Here is a 17,419-nt window from a genome sequence, read left to right as displayed (position 1 = left end):
TTGTTTCTTTCAGACTTGCCTAGCTCCGGCTATGCAGGTGATTCAAATAAATAAATTGCTAAAAATATTCAGTGTATTACAAAATTCTTGAGCTGTGAGATATAAAGTCATTATTTTTAAATATACAAGTGTACATAGGTATATTTATGTGCATTTAAACACACACAACATACCTGGAGTGACAGTAGGTATTTCATTACAAAATGTCTGTATGACCCAACAGCAATGTTTATAGTCAGAGCAAAGTACTTTAAAAGTTAATCCAGTTGCATTCAGGTGTAACTGTGTGATGAAATGGACTGAAGAAAAAACTTGTGCTGTAGAACACACATTCCTCCCCTTGGTTATAGAAGGAAAAGTGGTGGCAGCCCGGCCACTGTGGTCTTTTGTTACCGGCCAGGTGCTTCACCATGTGTCACCAAACAGGCAGGAAAGCTCTGTGCATAACGAGGAGGGAAAGAACATGTCCAAAGTACCACAGTTCTCCCCAAATGGCACATGTTCCTCCGTCTCTAACTTGGCTCTTTCAATCCTTTGAGATGTGTTCAAGCTGTAATTCATGACACCTATACCTGTTTAGGCCATAGCATTGTTAAGTGTTTTTTTAGTGTTTAAAAATAAATCTACGTAGGGGAGGGAAATTGAACTTGCATGATAATGTTGGGCACGTGAACGCCAGCACATGAACTGAGAAAGTCAAAAGCACGGTTTCCATGGCAACTCTTAACTTGTCTGTGCGGTACACATTTTTCAAGAAATACATTCTCCACACTACCTAGTGATAAAAAATTTTCCCCCGCATACAAAGCTTGATTTCCCGCCATGCCCCCTTGTTCTAAAAAGCGTTCCTCACATCCATAGCTGGGCTCTGTCCCGGCATTGAAGTCCAAGTCGTCCTGACCTAAACCCACATTGTCTTGTCATGTTCTAGCCCCGCGTCCCTTCCGTGGGAGACAGCCGCCTTTGTGTGACTCACGCCTGTTTCCTGCCTTCCTCTCTTGCAGATATATGTTGGGTAAAGGAGGAAAACGTAAGTTTGATGAGCATGAAGATGGGCTGGAAGGCAAAATCGGCTCTCCCTCCGACGGTCCGTCCAAGGTGTCTTACACCTTACAGCGCCAGACTATCTTCAACATTTCCCTTATGAAGCTCTACAGCCAGAGGCCCCTGACGGAGCCCAGCCTGCAGAAGACCGTGCTCATTAACAACATGCTCAGGCGCATCCAGGAGGAACTGAAGCAGGAGGGCAGCCTGCGGCCCGCCTTCGGGCCCGCCTCCCCGCCTGCAGCCTCCCCGCCGGGCGGCAGCTTCGGGGTCACGTTGGAGCCAGCGCCCACGCACCCCTGCGACCCTGGAAGCACTACGCCCCTGGAGGCCTGCCTCACGCCTGCCTCGCTGCTTGAGGAGGACAACGACACTTTTTGCACTTCCCCCGGGGCCGTGCCGCCCGCGGCTCCCGCCAGACTCTCCCCTGTAGCCCTGCTCCCGCCACCGCCACCCGAGAAGGACAGCTTTTCCTCCGCCTTGGACGAGATTGAGGAGCTCTGTCCCACATCTACCTCCACAGAGGCCGCCCTGGCCGCCGGCTCCACTGGGACCTCCAGCGAGGCCGCCGGCCCGAAAGGCGCCGAGGGTGACTCAAAACTCATGGACTCTCTGCCTGGGAACTTTGAAATCACCACATCCACGGGTTTCCTGACAGACTTGACCCTGGACGACATCCTGTTCGCCGACATTGACACGTCCATGTATGATTTTGACCCCTGCACTTCTGCTGCAGGGACAGCCTCGAAAATGGCCCCCGTGTCAGCAGACGACCTCCTCAAGACCCTGGCTCCTTACAGCAGCCAGCCCGTCACCCCGAGTCAGCCTTTCAAGATGGACCTCACGGAGCTGGACCACATCATGGAGGTGCTGGTGGGGTCCTAAGAGCGGGATGCCCCCCACCCCCAGGAGCGTTCCATGCTGCCCTGACAGTTCTCCACACTGTGCATGCACCCTTGCTTGCCTTCTTCAGAAGAACGCGTCATGAGAGGATCACACTAGTTTTTGCTTTGAGCAGAGTTGGAGTGCCTTCATACCAGTATGACCACTTTTCAATCCACCCGTCCCCAGTGGTTCCTGAGCCCTCCCGTGTGGGGGAGGGGACAGCATTGCTATGTCGAATGGCAGAAATAACAAGTTCAAGGGAAGCACAAGGATTAAGTCGGAAAAGCTGTAAATTGCATGTGCATATTTGTCTATTTTTTCTATAAGTTTTATTGCAAGACGTGAAAATGAAAAAAAAAAAATATATATATATATATATAATTTAGATGATCTCAGTCCCTTTTCTGGCATTTTTTGCCCTGTATAGGTTGACTTGGCAATTCAGCCTTTTTAGAGGCATTAACTACTCCTTGTTAAGTGTTGCATTTACATGGCTGTTTAGAAAACTGCTATCCAAATTTATTTTATATTTTTGTACAGATTCTGCAGTTTATGATATTGTTTTTCTAAAAACAAATGCTGTTTATACAATGAGATAGCTATTTTGATAGGATTTGCTCACATAGTTCCTGCAAACTTCAGATGTACAAGCGGCACTTGTACTTTTATAGAGCTGTAACGTTTTCTATATGTGTATGGTGCAAGAGAAAAGTGGATCAAATCAATCTGCAACTGATGTCCCCCAATGCAGACACACACACACACACACAGAGCGCTTTAATGACGGGCCAGGTGACATCACACCCAAAGTTCCTAAGCACTGACTTCTCCCTGCCGTGGACACCCGCCAGTACTGTGACTTCCAGAGCCAGAGCCTCGTCTGCTCGTCAGACTTGCATGGAGAAGTTGGCGGGAGGGGCTGTGGAGCCCGGGCTTGAGGGGATGGTTCCTTCAGCCCCCTCTTCCAAGGGGAAGGCTGCCCTCTATTCTTAAGCGTGTCTTTATGCCAAGTTTGTGCTTTTAAATGTTTTTCTTTTTTAATGAAAACCCAAGTCTTTCCTTTTTGGCATAATTTGTATGATGACCTGCAATTTTACATCTGAACAAAATTTTCTGAAAAGCAACCAACCTCTTCACAGGAACTAAGCCCTCCCGCAGCACTTAGGCCTCTGCCAGAAGATCTCCCCCAAGGCCTCCGTCCTGTTGCTAAATTGCCTCTTCAGCTTCCCCTCCCCAGAGCTTCTGTTCCCTCTGTTGCTAAGAGCTGAGAACTGCTTGTCAGAAGATCACCACCGTGAGCGCCACTGGCCTCGCCAGCCAGAGGGGGGGACATTCCCGGGACACCCGTGTGACTCTGAACCTGGAGATAGTTGCCGGACGCCATGGCTTCCCCTTGGGTTGCTGTCCGTCTTAACCCAGCTGCTAATGTCACTACACTTTACAAGGCTGTTTGACCCAAATACGCAGACAGGATTTTCTATGCATGTCTCCCCTCTGCCGCCTACCGCCTGACACACTTAAGACATAGCTTTTCCTCCCTCATGGTGTGCGTTTAATTTGAAGCCGTTTCCGGTGTATCATGCTTGGTGTCAACGTCATGGCCTTCTCCTTTCAGTTGTTTCTTTCTTCCAATGGTACTTCGGCCGTTGAGTGCAGGTTACAACCTATATCGTTATGAGAATGGCTTCTTCTTCTTTAGGAATAACTTTTATATTTATTTAAAAGTGTTTAAATTATGGGAATTTGTTTTGTTGTCATTGTCCTTGTCGTTGTTCATTTGTCAATATTCAGTCTCCTTTTCTGCTCGCCTCTTGCCATGGATAAAACTGGGTCATTCTGGCCAATTAAAAAAAGACAACGTTTCCAAAAAATGGCACTTTAAGCAAGCCATAAACAGTTTTATTTTTATAATGCACATGGCAAAGCAAATTTGTGATGAAGGAACTGTTCATGTAAGCAAGGGATGCCTGTAAGATAGGATTAAGTTTGCCTGCATTCTAATGTACTTTTTTCCACACTTGACTGTGTTTTAAAGGCTAATTATCAACTCAGCAGAGCAGTGAGAAACTGATCAAATTGCATTTGTTCTCCTATAAACAACCTCTGTGCAGACACCTGTTAACTGCTACAAGGTGTCATTTCCTTTGAGAGAACAGCCTACCATATAATTAAGGTGAAGGTTGTCACTGTTTTGGGGAGAACAAGTCTGCCCAGACTCCTTCCACGCTTCCCTAACTGCAGGACCCTGCAGACTGGCCGCATGCTCCCACCCCCCAGTGCCACCTCATCTCCATACGCAGGCAAGGGTATTGATTATTCTGGACAATAACAGGGTAAAGTAGTTGACTTGCCATTGTTAAAAACTGATTTACAGTAACTTAGAACAACTGTACTTTCGTTGGATTAGTAAATTGTGTGTTTAAACGGATCCCATATGTTGGGCAACAGTTCAGGCACAGGGAGAGGGATTGCCCAAACTTGATTCTCTGACTTTCATATTTTGGGGAGTATGGGCTTCAGAATCAACCTCCCCCCCATGCACACACACTGCCCCCAGCAAGAACAGACAGCTGCTGTTTTAACTCTGACAGCCTTGCCCGAGATGCTTGATATTCACTAGTCTTCAGAAGAAGTAGGAAATCGGTGGCCCATGTTCACCAAGAGCAAAAGCTTCAGGGATTCAAATTCTCTCTGTCCTATCTTCAGGAGATGGTGGGCGTCCCAGCAGGGAAGTGGAGGAGCCGGAGTGGAGTTGGCAGGCCCCAGTTGGAGTGTGGTGTGTACTTCTGGATGCCACCTGGCAGCAGTGCCTTTCCCTTTATAGAAGACATCGTGTGGCATCCAGGGCCAGGCGCGAGGTGCCTTTCTGAGGAAGACACCCTGGCTGGGGCTGGGAGAGGGCAGACAGTGATAGTGATGTGCAATGAAATGACAGGATGAGAGCAGAATCATAAGAGCTTTGAATTTGAAGTGATTTTTTCCCCCATAAGTTATTTATTCCTTTGTTCTGTGTAAATATATTTATTTTACTGTGGAGCGCTAACAACATCTGGATCATAACATGTGCAGAATGTATGGTAGGAATGTAATCTGTAGGAATGTAAATCTGTATTACCAGGGGGTCCGAACTGGGACTCCCAGGTCTTCTCATCGTGTGCACAGTCCACGTTTGCTTTTACTCTCTTCTCTAATATGGGTCTATTTGAAATATGCAAAAGGTATGGATGAGGAATGTTCTAATACCTCCAAATTTTTTTAAGAAAATCAAGTATCAAAGGTTTGATATTTTTAAAAGGTCTTTTTAGCCGCACTTTCTCTTGATGACAGAAGAGGCAACCACATGGGCACCCTAGTTCATACCAAAGGGTGAGAAATGGCCCAGAGCCGCCTGCACACCTCTCGCACATGTACCAGTTGAGTTTTCAATTACCATAGCCCCTCGGAGTGCCCCAACTGCCCTGAGGTCAATCAAGGAGAATTTCTGTACTAAATAAGCTCCGAAGAGCCAAAGTATCAACTTACAGGTCGTTTTTAAAACTTAAAGTTATTAACCACCCTTGCGGTAAACAAATGAATTATGAATACCGCAAGGCAGCCTTCTTAAGTGACATGTTAAAAAGAGAGCAACTCTGCTCTGTGCAGCGATTGTTACTTTACTATGACTTGTCTTAATTCAAAACCTTTCTGTTACAAATTGGACCTTTATGCATTTTTAGAAAAAGAGTACGTTTGAACCTGTTCTGGCTATTATAAATGGTTAGCGGCCTGTACTGCCCTTCAACAGGACAACTGCAAGGTGCACGCGTCCTGTTTATGTACATTGTTTTTGATGCTCCTAAGAGTAGGTCTCTGGGGTTCTTGAACATTCAGGCAGGATCAAATGCTGTTGCAGACAAAGCCACTTATCATTTTGGACTTTTTGGGGATCACAAGTTAGGAAGAGAAGTGCAGTCCATGTGTGCTAATGACCTAGATTTCCAAACAGAACATGTACATAGTGACACATGTGGTGCATGGTTTTTGAGAAGGGTGTTTGTTGAAAAGGAGGTATAACCTTTCCCCCCACAGACCTGAGAGCTGTGCCTTTTCTATGCAATATTACAGATGTTACATCGGAACCCAGGTGGCTGTCTTCATGTGTAGGTTTGGGCTGTAATTTAAACAATTGGATAAATTAAATGTACATGGAAATGAGCAGTCTTACTTTTGTAGTTTTATATTATACAATAAACAGTTAAAAGATAAGAGGTGTACCCACAGCTTTCTTTGTGCCTCACGTGTTTCACTCGGCCTCTGCTGGGTGGCTCCCAGGCGCCTCTGCAGCACTTGGTGTTACGGATCCCAGACCTTGGTCTCTTGGTTCTCCCCATGCTACCTGCACCTCCTGCTTCTGTCTTCTGTGCCCCAACTCCCTCTGACTATTGCTTTTCCAGGGTTTGGCCCCTTTCCAGCTCTTCCCCGAGTCTCTGGTCCTGCCTGCTTTTCTGAGATGCTCAAGTCTCAGGTTGTACAAAACTCGGTTCCACCCCTGCCTCTCCTGAGCTGCGGACCTCAGCATCTGCCTAGATTGGCAATCTCCTACTTGGCCTTCCTGAGCCTTTCCCCGATGGGAACTTGCTCTTCCTCCACTCAGACTTAACTCAGATGTCCACGCGGCTCCTTGCCGTCCAGCACCAACTACCGTGGTCCCTCTGCCAGCTGCTTTCCATCTTCACCGCTGCTTCCCCAGTCCGTGCCCTCTGTTCTTCCAACTGTTGCACCTGCGTACTAGCTAATTCCTTCTCTCATATTCCTTATCCTAAAGGTGGCATTCTGAAACACCAGAGGGTTGTGTGATTGGTGTTCATGCTCCAGCAGTCACCCCACCCCCGCCTCAGTGATACAGTCCAGAGGTCACCTCCGCTGTTTTCAGAGGTTACCAGGGCCGTCTGACGGAGCCAGGGAATTCTAGCCTTGCCTGGCCCAAGCTACCTTAGAATGGGACCTTAGTTTGGAGAGCTCTAGAATCTCAAGTTGCAAGGAGGTTAATAGTTTGGGCCCTAAGCTAATACAACAACCAGTGTCCTTAGGTTCTGATGCAAGCAGTCTTTCTCACACACACAACAGAGGATGCCAGGCAAAGATAAAGGCAGAGATGCAGGCCATGCTTCTATGAGCTAAGGAATGCCAGAGAGAGCCAGAAACACCAGAAGCAAAGTGAGAGGCAGAGCAAGTTCCATCCTACAGCCCCTGAAGAACCCAACCTAATACTTCCACAAGTCTGCCTGTGTTGTTGGGTCTGCCCCGACTTGGGGTCCCTTGTTCAGGCAGCTGAGCCAACATGCAGGGCACAGCAGGAAGTTTCTTGGGAAGTGACTGATAACTAGAAAGCAGGCCGGTTGAGTAGCTTGTATCTAGAACTCGGAGCCTCTGCTCTTGATTCAACAGTGACCTCAGTTGATAATTTGTGCACCATAGCTGTGCTTCCCCCTCTGCTGAGAGGCTACCCACCATTGCAAGGCCAAGGTCAATGTCTGTCCATCACCCCAGTCAAAGCCAACCTCTGCCTGTTGTAGGCTGCCGCAAGATTCGTGCCTCAGCAAGGCCTGCTATGTCTTCAGGTTAACAGTAACAGCGCACTGCTACTCTGAGCTTTCGGAGCAGTAGCCCCGTGGGGGTCGTCTAGCCTGCCCACCACCCACCTTATAAGTGAAATATTACTAGGACATGCTCATGTAGTCTGCCTAAGGCAGCCTATGGCTGCTAGTGTGCTGTGACGATAGAGGTGAGGAGTTGCATTTGAAACCATGTGGCACTCAAAGTTGTAAGTATTGGCCACTTGCCCCTTTGAAAATGAAGTTGTCCAGAACTAGAGTTGCGGTGCAGTGAGCTGAGCTGCTACCTGCAATACAGTGTCCCATATCAAAAAACCGCAGCAATCCAGCTTCCACTGAGAAAGCAGTGAAGGACAGCCCAAGTGCTTGGGCCCTTGCCCCCACATGGAAGACTCATAAAAAGTGTGGGCTCCTCATTTCTTTCTGGTCCAGCCCAGCCATTGCAGCCACTGGGGGAGTGAACCAACAGATAGATGGTATGTGTGTGTCGTGTGTGTTGTGTGGCTTTGCCTTTCAAATAAGCAAATTTAAAAAGAGAAAAGGGCCCGGCGGCGTGGCCTAGCGGCTAAAGTCCTCACCTTGAAAGCCCCGGGATCCCATATGGGCGCCGGTTCTAATCCCAGCAGCTCCACTTCCCATCCAGCTCCCTGCTTGTGGCCTGGGAAAGCAGCTGAGGACGGCCCAAAGCCTTGGGACCCTGCACCCGCGTGGGAGACCCGGAAGAGGTTCCTGGTTCCCAGCTTCGGATCGGCGCGCACCGGCCCGTTGCGGCTCAGTTGGGGAGTGAATCATCGGATGGAAGATCTTCCTCTCTGTCTCTCCTCCTCTGTGTATATCTGGCTGTAGAGAGAAAAGTAAGTTGGCCTCACCTGGATATTTACACCACTCTGAGTACTTAGGACAGTGTCTGACTATAGTTAGGTCAGGCTCGGGGCTTGCTTAAACATGGAGCACACTCTTTCCCACCCCATCCCCCAAAAGGAGATACGGTGCAGGTGCCTAAAGAATCCTGAGGGCTGGAGATGGGGTCCGGACTGGAGCAGGCACAGCAGTGAAGTCATACCAGGGCAGGCATTCTCAGAATTCTGCCAGGGATGGATCATCTGGCCTAAGGGACCTGTTGCACAGATGTGAACATGAGATCCAAGGAGGGGAGGGGATTATTACTTCCAGCAAAACCTCCCTTATGGCATGGTGTTCAGAGCGGCTGGCCTGAGCTCAGATCTTGGCTGCAACTAGAGCTAGTGCTGTGGCATTGCAGACTAAGCCAGTGCTTGTGATGCCAGCATCCCATAACAGTGGGAGCTCCCGGCTCCTGATTTCTGCCTGGCACAGTGTCAGCTGTTGTCATCATTTTAGGGAGTAAACCAGCAGGTGGAAAAATCCCTGCCTGTCTGTCACTGCTTTGCAAATAGCCTAAGTAAATGTGTAGTTCGTGACTTTGGGTAGCTCGCTGCACCTCTCTCTGCCTCAGCTTTCTCATCCATTAAACAGGTAAAATCGAGCCATCTCATAGAACAGTGGTGGTTAAACGAGACAGGTATAAACAAATGGTTCAAGAACATTAAAAAATGCACACAAGAGGCAGGGGTGTTGCGGCACAGCAGTGGGTCGCCACCACTTGGAACACCCACGGCCAGTATCAGTTCTTGAGTTTGAGTCCCAGCTCTGCAGCTTTAGATCCAGCTCCCTTGCTCATGCTGTGTAGGTAGGAGGCAGCAGATGATGGCTTAAGTGCTTGGGTCATTGCAACCCACAGAGGAGACCTGGATGGAGTTTCTTGCTGCTGGCTTTAACTGGCCAACCTTGGCTGTTGTGAGCAACTGGGGAAATAGCATGGGGAAGATTTCTCTTTCTCTCTGCCTTTCAAGCAGATGAAAAAAGAACAAGTCCACAGGGGTTGTCAATAGCTAACATAAGAGTAACCATGGCTAAAATCAGGTTTCCGCCCTCAGGGTGATGGCGCAGGCCTCTGAAGGGGTGTCTGGAGAGGGACCCCGCAGTTTCCTAGTTCCACGCACGTCATCTTGGGTCAGTTACTCAGAGAACACGCTACGGGCTTGGGCAGCAATCTGGGGTTCTCCATCCCTGTGGCCTTTTCCCTTTTGGCTTCTAAAGTGCCTTTGTTCTTCCAGGGGAAGGAGCCTGTGACTGACTCTAGAGGCGTGTTCCCCAGGGTTACCGCTTGTGAGCACTCTGGCGTTCCAGACAGCGCCAAGTGCTGGCGTGCCGTGTGCTGTGGCTTCTTTCCCTGGCACTGGAAGGAGGCAGGACAGACATGCCGGCTGGCTGCCCCGGGGCGGCAGCTCTGCTCAGCAACATTAGACCCGTGGTGACAGGGGCAGGGTGCTGTGCCAGCATCTCTGCCATGTGGTGCGGGCTTCTTGGGTGGAAAGAGAACCACTGCCCGTCAGGTGCCAGGCCACGTGCAGCCCGGGAGGCACAGACGCCCGATTGTCCCTGGGGCTGGGAACCCCCTCGGTGGCAGCCCGGCTGACCCAGCCCCACAGCCTGCTGGGTTGCCTCCCTCCTTCCACACCTCCTCTCTCCTCCCCTCCCTTCCCTAGGCTGGGCAGCCAAAGCTGCCAGCTGCCAGCAAGGCCTATTGTTTAGCAGTGACAAGAAATGGCTGCGGGAACAGAGGCCTGGAGGAAGGCTGGGGGCGGGGAGGTGGGGGTGGGGAAGCACTTCCCCGCCCTGGCCTCCTGGTGGGGGTGGGAGCTGCCATCCTCCCCCATTCCCCCTTCCTTTGCCGTCGTGCCGTTGTACCGGGACGAGCAGTCTTCAGCCCTGCCTGTCCTCTCCGCTCTGCATCTTCTCAGGAGGAGACTGAGCCAAGTGGGGGGTCAGCTTTGGGAGGATTTATGGTCGCTTGTCTCCCAACTGAGTGCCTGAAAGCAGCGCCAGGTGGCCGTGCTTTGAAATGGTGTCCCCTCAAGTCCATCCCAGACAAGCTCTTGCCTTCGGGGTCCTTCCTCCCGCCGCTGGAGAGGTGCCAGGGATGACGGTGATCGCCCCTGACGGCTGTGTAGAGCTTAATGGCGTGTGAAGAATTTCTCATGCACTCACTTAGTTGATTTCTAGGAGGAGCGGCTCAGGGGAGCTGGGGTCCAACAAGGGACACCTGGCCCCTAACTCTGCTTCCTTTCCTTGTTACCCTCTGGAGTGAAGTTCAGACCTTTAAAGAAGGAGCTAGAAACTCAGGACCCACAACTCCATGCAGACAGAAATCCCGTGTTCTCAGGGACTCCGTGAGAACTGAAGCCTCTTCAGACCCAGATTCTGTTGTGTCTGTCCCTGGGACCGCCATCCCCAAACACACTCCACAACACACAGCATACACTTACCATGCATGCACACACATCACCCGCACACATGCATGCCATGCATGCATACAAAACATACCACACACAAGCACACACATACTACACACACCACACACCACTCACTACATATACACACACCACACACACACAACACACACACATACCATGTACTTTCCATAGCTGAGGGAAGCAGAGAGGCCCAGGACTGGGGCTGCCATCGTCACACAAACCGCACACACGCACAACAAACACACACAAAGACATACCACACACTTGCCATAGTTGAAGAAGCAGAGGGGCCCAGCCTAGGAGCTGCCACTGTTGTCCCCTAGAGCCTCTCAGACGTTCAACCCAAGAGAAAGCCGGGCACTTACCCTGTTTACCCAGCTTGGAGACAAATTCGTGTCCATTTAACTGGATGCCTGCCGCTCAGGCTACCAGTGCTGGAATCCGGCAGCCGCTGTGCTGGCCCCTCTCCCTGGTCTGTCTGCTGTCACAGGGCAGCCATCTGACTCACTGCACGGCCCCCTGTGGTTTTTCACTTGCTTTTGGGAACTGGGAGAGGAGTGCTGGGCAGCCCCAGAGCACAGGGCCACAGAGGTCTTGTGCCCTCTGGGTCACAGCGACAGGCCACGGGCCAGGTCGTGTGGGATGGAGATTTTCTGTGTTCCAGATTGGCCTCTGCAGCTCAGACTGGGCTGCCAGTGGGCAGAGTTTCTCGGCAGAGGCAGCTTGGGCTGGCGTGTTGAGGGCCTGGGGGCTGGGGCAGTGCTGAGGAGAGGAGAGGCCACCCTGGTGACAGGAGGGTGGAAGCCAGTGGCACCTAGCAAAGTGAGGCAGTCTGCTGTTCTGAGCAGTGGTCAGGTGCTGCTGGGGACCCCTAGCGAGAGCTGGCAGGGTGGCATGGTGGTGGGTGGCACTACCTTTACACAGACTTCCAGTGTGTGCAGAAAACTTGGACATGATCCCTGGCTGGCTCCCAGGGGACTGCGGGACCTCGAGCAGTGTCCAGTCCGCAAACCCCGGGTGCCCGCCAGGCCTTCCTTCTGGCTACAAGGAAGGACAAACTAGTCAGGGCAGGATCTTGAGAATGGATCCGTGTAATCCCAGCAAAGCAGAGGGCAGAAACCCCCACAACCCGCAGCTGGTGACCTAGGGAGGGGGACTGGGGCTGCTGTGGGTTGGGGAGCCCCCCCCATTCATTCAACATGCCTCTGCTGCCTCCTTTACCCGCCTGGTGACACTAAACTCCTTTCCCAGCCTGCTCTTCCCCACCCTAGCAGTGAACCCTGCTCACTCCTCCCTGGTGATGTCCATCACCATTGCCACGGTCATCTCTCACCACCCAACCTTGCCTGGGACACCTGACCTCCACCCTGCACCCGGAGTGATCCCTGGGAAAATACGTGAGTCCCATGCCTCCAGTTACACACACTGGAGACCCTGTGAAAGCACGGAGCCTCCCTGAGCAGGCTGGAGTCAGCCCGAGCTTAACTTTCTAAGTCACTCCCAAATGACCTCCAGGACTCCAGGCATCCCACTGGCTCTCAAGGAAGGAAACCCTAAGTTCCTGTCAGTCATGGCCTTTGAGGCCCTTCCTGCTTGTTGCACCCTGCACACTGCCACCCCACCCCCTGTTCATGTTCTTCTGGCCCCACTCACCAAGCACACCCCTGCCTCTCAGCCTGGCCACAAGCTGCTCCCTTGCAGGGCAGCTGTTTCCCCCTGCCTTTGCTCCTGGCACCTGCTTTGTGTTCTGTCCTTGGCAGCACTGCACTCCCTGTTTGAAGACATTGAAGGTGTCCCTCACTGAGCTGTGGGTCCTGGCGGGGGAGGAGGGCTATGTCCTCAGGGTGCAGTGCAGGAAGGGAGGGACTGCAGTGTGGAGGAGCAAAGTACATTTGGCACCTGCCCTTGCTGTCCTCCCAGCCTCACTCCCCTTTTGGGCAGGAGACCCAGGGCCCTGGGTCCCGCCTCTGCCTAGGGTGCTCCTGCTTCAGGCTAGGTTGCTTGTGGACTATCTGTCCGATGATTTTTACTAACTCAAGGCAGGCTCTGTCCTCACCACCTAGGTCCAGCGGGAGGGCGGCCTCTTGATGACCACTCTTTACAGCTGCCTCTCCCCTTCTATCAGTGACCTCACTTCCATACCCAGTCCATCCTAGCCAGGGCCAATGCCTGGGCATCCTGTAATGTGCGCAGTCATATAGGCCTGGACTCCATCTCAGGGCAGGAGTGGGGCAGGGTCAGTGATGCGGTCCCTGGCCAGACAGCTGGTTGAGACACCAGGGTTTGGTGCCGTGCTGAGGAAGTTTTGTGTTGGTTGCCCCGACCTCCACTCGCCCACTGCTTGCCCTTCACAGGCACTACCAGGCCCTGGCTGCTGAGGGAGAGTGCCTTTGCACGCAGCTGGCACTGAGGACAAGGAGAGAGGGGTGGGCAACCATCTTTTGCCATCCTTTGCTACTTATTAATTTACTAGATATTACATTTTAGAGTATTTCCAGGTTTATATAAAACTTGCAAAAAATGTGCAGTTTTTTTTATATGCTTCTCCAAACCCCATCCAGGGTCCCTCGTACTGACGTTTTGAGTTAGTCTGGCATGTTTGTGCAACTGGCAGAGGGTTAGAGCTGCACTCTTGTTACCTAAAGCCCATGCTTGCATAAGGTGTTGTGCTAGGCAGTGAGTGTTCCAGGGCATCTGACTGGGAATAATCAACACGTCAGACCCCTCACAGCAGCATCCAGGATGACTGTACTGTCTTGAAAATCTCCGATCGCCCCTCATTTGTGGCCTAAGCTTGGACAGTCTCTGATCTGTTTACTGTCTTTGCAGCATAAGCTTTCCCAGAATGCCGTGTAGTTGAAACCACATGGTAGGTAGCCTGTTCAGACACTTAGCCATTGACACTTAAGGTTGTGCTGGTGGAACCAAGAGGGTTATTCTCTGGGAGTGGCTCAGAGGAGAGCTATTTCTTGTGGTGAGTGAAGGACACTGTGAGAAGGCAGAGTTCCCTAGGAAACAGTCTGCCAGGGCTCTTACTGCAAGGGCTGGAATGTGGCCAAGGAAGCAGACTGGCATGTCCTGCTCAAGAAACTTGTCTTCATACACGTGCACATTCAAAACTCTGACTCACAGGGCAGTGTTGTGGCATAGGGGTACAGCCACAGCTTGTGAAGCCAGCATTTCCATACAGGTGCCGGTTCAAGTCCTGGCTGCTCCAGTTCTGATCCAGCTCCCTGCTAATGTGCCCAGGAAAGCAGTGGAATATGGCCCGAGTACTTGGGTCCCTACCACTCATGTGGAGTTCCTGGCTGCTGATGTTGGCCTAGCTTTAATTAAAGGCATGCAGGGGATGAACCAGTGGGTGGAAGATTTCTCATTTATCATCTCACATTGCCTTTCAAATAAATAAAGGAATCTTTAGAAAGTAAAAACCAATTAAGACATTTAAACTAACTCATTGTACTTTTGTTCTTTGACAATAATTAGATAGTGTTTTAACCCTGTTTCATTATTTGGTGTACCATAGTTTACTTGTACATTTACTCAGTTTGGTTTGGTTTGGTTTAGTTTGGTTTGGTTTTGAAGATTTTTTTTTTTTTTAATTGGAAAGGCAGATTTACAGAGAAGGAGAGAGTGAAAGATCTTCCATCTGTTGGTTCACTCCCCAAGTGGCTGCAGTGGCTGGAGCAGAGCCAATCCAAAGCCAGGAGCCAGGAGCCAGGAGCCAGGAGCCTCCTCTGTATCTCCCATGCAGGTGCAGGGTAACAAGGCTTCGGGCCGTCCTCTACTGCTTTCCCAGGCCACCAGCAGGGAGCTGGATGGGAAGTGGGACTGCCGGGATATGAACTGGCATCATATAGGATGCTGGTGTCACAGGTGGCAGCTTTACCCACTGTGGTACAACACCAATCCCTACACTTATTTTATATTTGTGTATGAATGTCACAAACTTTTTCCCAATACCATTTATTGAAAAGACTATTCTCTCTGCATTGAAGTGCCTTTGCTGTTGTCTAAGATCAGTTAAACCATATTTGGGTCTTTTTCTGGACTATCTATTATCAAACAACAGAATTACAATAAAGATAAATCAAAGATCAATAAATTAAAGATCTTAATCTGTAAACAGAATAAGGGTTGCAATGAACTGAGCAAGAAGAGGTTTCAGATCAAGCCTGAACAAAGCAGAAGTAAAAAGCAAATCATTTCCAGGTTACCTCCCTTGTAAAGTGGAGCCAGGTAGACAGACCAATTTAAAAAAAAAAAAAGGGGGGGGCCCAGCGGCGTGGCCTGGCGGCTAAAGTCCTCGCCTTGAACGCCCCGGGATCCCATATGGGCACCGCTTCTAATCCTGGCAGCTCCACTTCCCATCCAGCTCCCTGCTTGTGGCCTGGGAAAGCAGTCGAGGACGGCCCAAAGCCTTGGGACCCTGGACCCGCGTGGGAGACCTGGAGGGAGACCTGGAAGAGGTTCCTGATTCCCGGCTTCGGATCAGCGCAGCACCGCGGTCACTTAGGGAGTGAATCATCGGACGGAAGATCTTCCTCTCTATCTCTCCTCCTCTCTGTGTATCTGACTTTGTAATAAAATAAATAAATCTTAAAAAAAAAGGTTGCCATCAGGTGACCCTTTTTGGTAAGGATTACATTAGAGTTCAGTTCATCACCAGGCTGATGGAAACAGGCACGTGGGGAATTTGGCCGTTAGCTCCCCTGATTCTTTGAAAGATCAGCTGACCATTTATTCGGTTTCAGTTTTGCGATGTAGTGTGTTGGGCCCCAGACAGGAGCTCAGTCCCAATCAGTGGCCTCCTGTAGCTTTCATTTAGCACTACTCTGTCCCACTCATTCTGTCTTGGTCTCTTTGACCCTTCAAATTGGCTACTCTTGCTGCCAGTGACAGCTGCATCAGAGGTCCTTGTCTTCAAATTCGGGCAGGAGACAGAAGGTAGCAATAAGCATGCTAACAAAGGATAGGGAAGAGAATGCGGCTGACAGGCTTAGTGGGCATCTCACTGAAGAACAGAGATCAGTCTGCTTTAGACTGGAGGTTTTAGATATGGCTGTGGCCCACGATTCTCCTATGCTCTCCTACTCGGGGCAGGTGGCAGGGCCTTTCTGGGCATGGAATTCATGAAATTCTTCTTAAGGCCTGCTGCTGGGCGGGGAAGACACCCCTAAGCTGCTCCCAGGAGAGGGCTGGGAGCTGCCCACAGGGTTATCAGACTGGGACCAGACATTTGATGTGCAAATGCCAGTTTGCTTCCAAGGTATACTTCTATACTTCTGTCATTTAGTGCCGCAAAAATTTCCCATGGGCTGAGGAATATCATCGTACCTAATAGTGTCGATCTGCTGGCTTTGTTTTCTCAGTGTTGTATTAGCCATTCTGGGTCTTTTGCCTTTTCACATAAACTTCAGAATGACTTCATCAATATCTACAAAATAACCTGCTGCGATTTTGATTGTCATTGTACAGAATGTATAGCTCTAGTTGGAAAGAACTGATATCTGAACACTACTGTCTTCCTGTCCATGAACATGGAATATCTCTGTTTTTATCTATCAGCATTTTGTAGTTTTCTTTCATAATGATTTTTTGTGTTTTACAAGATTTATATTGATGTTTTTTATTTTGGAATACTGATGGAAATGGTGCTGTCTTTAGTTTCAAATTTCAAAATATTCAACATTGCAACTATTCAAACATGAATCCGATTACATCCTAGCCCATGAATCACTTTTCTTTTTTATTTTATTCTACTGTATTTATTTTACCTGAAAGGCAGAGTTACAGAGAGAAGAAGAGAGAGAGACAGAGAGAGAGAATGAGGTCTTCCGTCCTCTGGTTCACTCCGCCAAATGGCTGCAACTGCCAGAGCTGGGCTGCAAAAGTCCAAAGCTGGAAGCCATGACCTTCCCACCTGAGTGCATGGGCTCAAGGCCCTGGGCCATTCTCCCTGCTAAAATCAGGAAGCTGGATTGGAAGTGGAGCAGCCCGAACCTGAACCACCACCTGTTTGGGATGCTGGCACAGCATCAACCTAAAACGCCATGACACCGCCTCCCCTCCAGTCACTTTTCCCACTGAACTTAAATTCTCAGCTCCTTCTCAGGCTGTCCTCTCCCACCTCCATTCTCCTTCCTCATCCTTCCTCAGTGCTGTGTCAAAACCTTTGTAACCTTGTATCGCTGCCCCACGCCCTGTCCCGCCTCAGACAATGCACCTGCTCTGCCCGTCCCTTCTCTCTTGGTTATTAGGTTGAATCCTGTGAAATTGTTAATTTTGGAGTCCAGAAAAGATTAAACATCACAGTGACTATGTAGAATTCTAACCAACATGTCTCATCCCTCTTATTCCCCGACACTTCAAATGGCATATCTCTGCCCACCCTCATCCTCCCAACCCCCGACCAGGCACATCACCCGCTTTATCTTCCCCAGCAGTTACCACCATCTGAAGTCACCTCGGGAATTTACCTGCTACCTAGTTTTTTATCTGATTCTCTCCTCGAACATGCAAGGGTACTCTTCTGACAGGAGAGCCACTATCTTTTTTTTT

The 17,419-nt window shown here is 50.1% G+C and overlaps 1 protein-coding gene across 6 annotated transcripts in view; it reads left to right on the top strand.

The window, feature by feature from the left end:
- Positions 1-17,419, top strand: part of SERTAD2 (SERTA domain containing 2) — a 204,826-nt gene that overhangs the window by 118,209 nt on the left and 69,198 nt on the right. For 4 of the 6 annotated variants that reach the window (XM_058667886.1, XM_058667885.1, XM_058667884.1 and 1 more), the window contains one exon: positions 1,005-3,144. The exons of the other annotated variants lie outside the window; for them this stretch is intronic. In XM_058667886.1, coding sequence (XP_058523869.1) covers positions 1,009-1,929 — 921 coding nt within the window. In that variant the 5' untranslated portion in view covers positions 1,005-1,008 and the 3' untranslated portion in view covers positions 1,930-3,144. Of the gene's footprint in view, positions 1-1,004; positions 3,145-17,419 lie in introns of those variants that run through there. 6 annotated transcript variants of the gene reach the window in all.

The sequence above is a fragment of the Ochotona princeps genome, chromosome 8, assembly GCF_030435755.1.
Source record: "Ochotona princeps isolate mOchPri1 chromosome 8, mOchPri1.hap1, whole genome shotgun sequence".
NCBI lineage: Eukaryota > Metazoa > Chordata > Mammalia > Lagomorpha > Ochotonidae > Ochotona > Ochotona princeps.
This window is presented reverse-complemented; position numbering and strand designations above follow the sequence as displayed.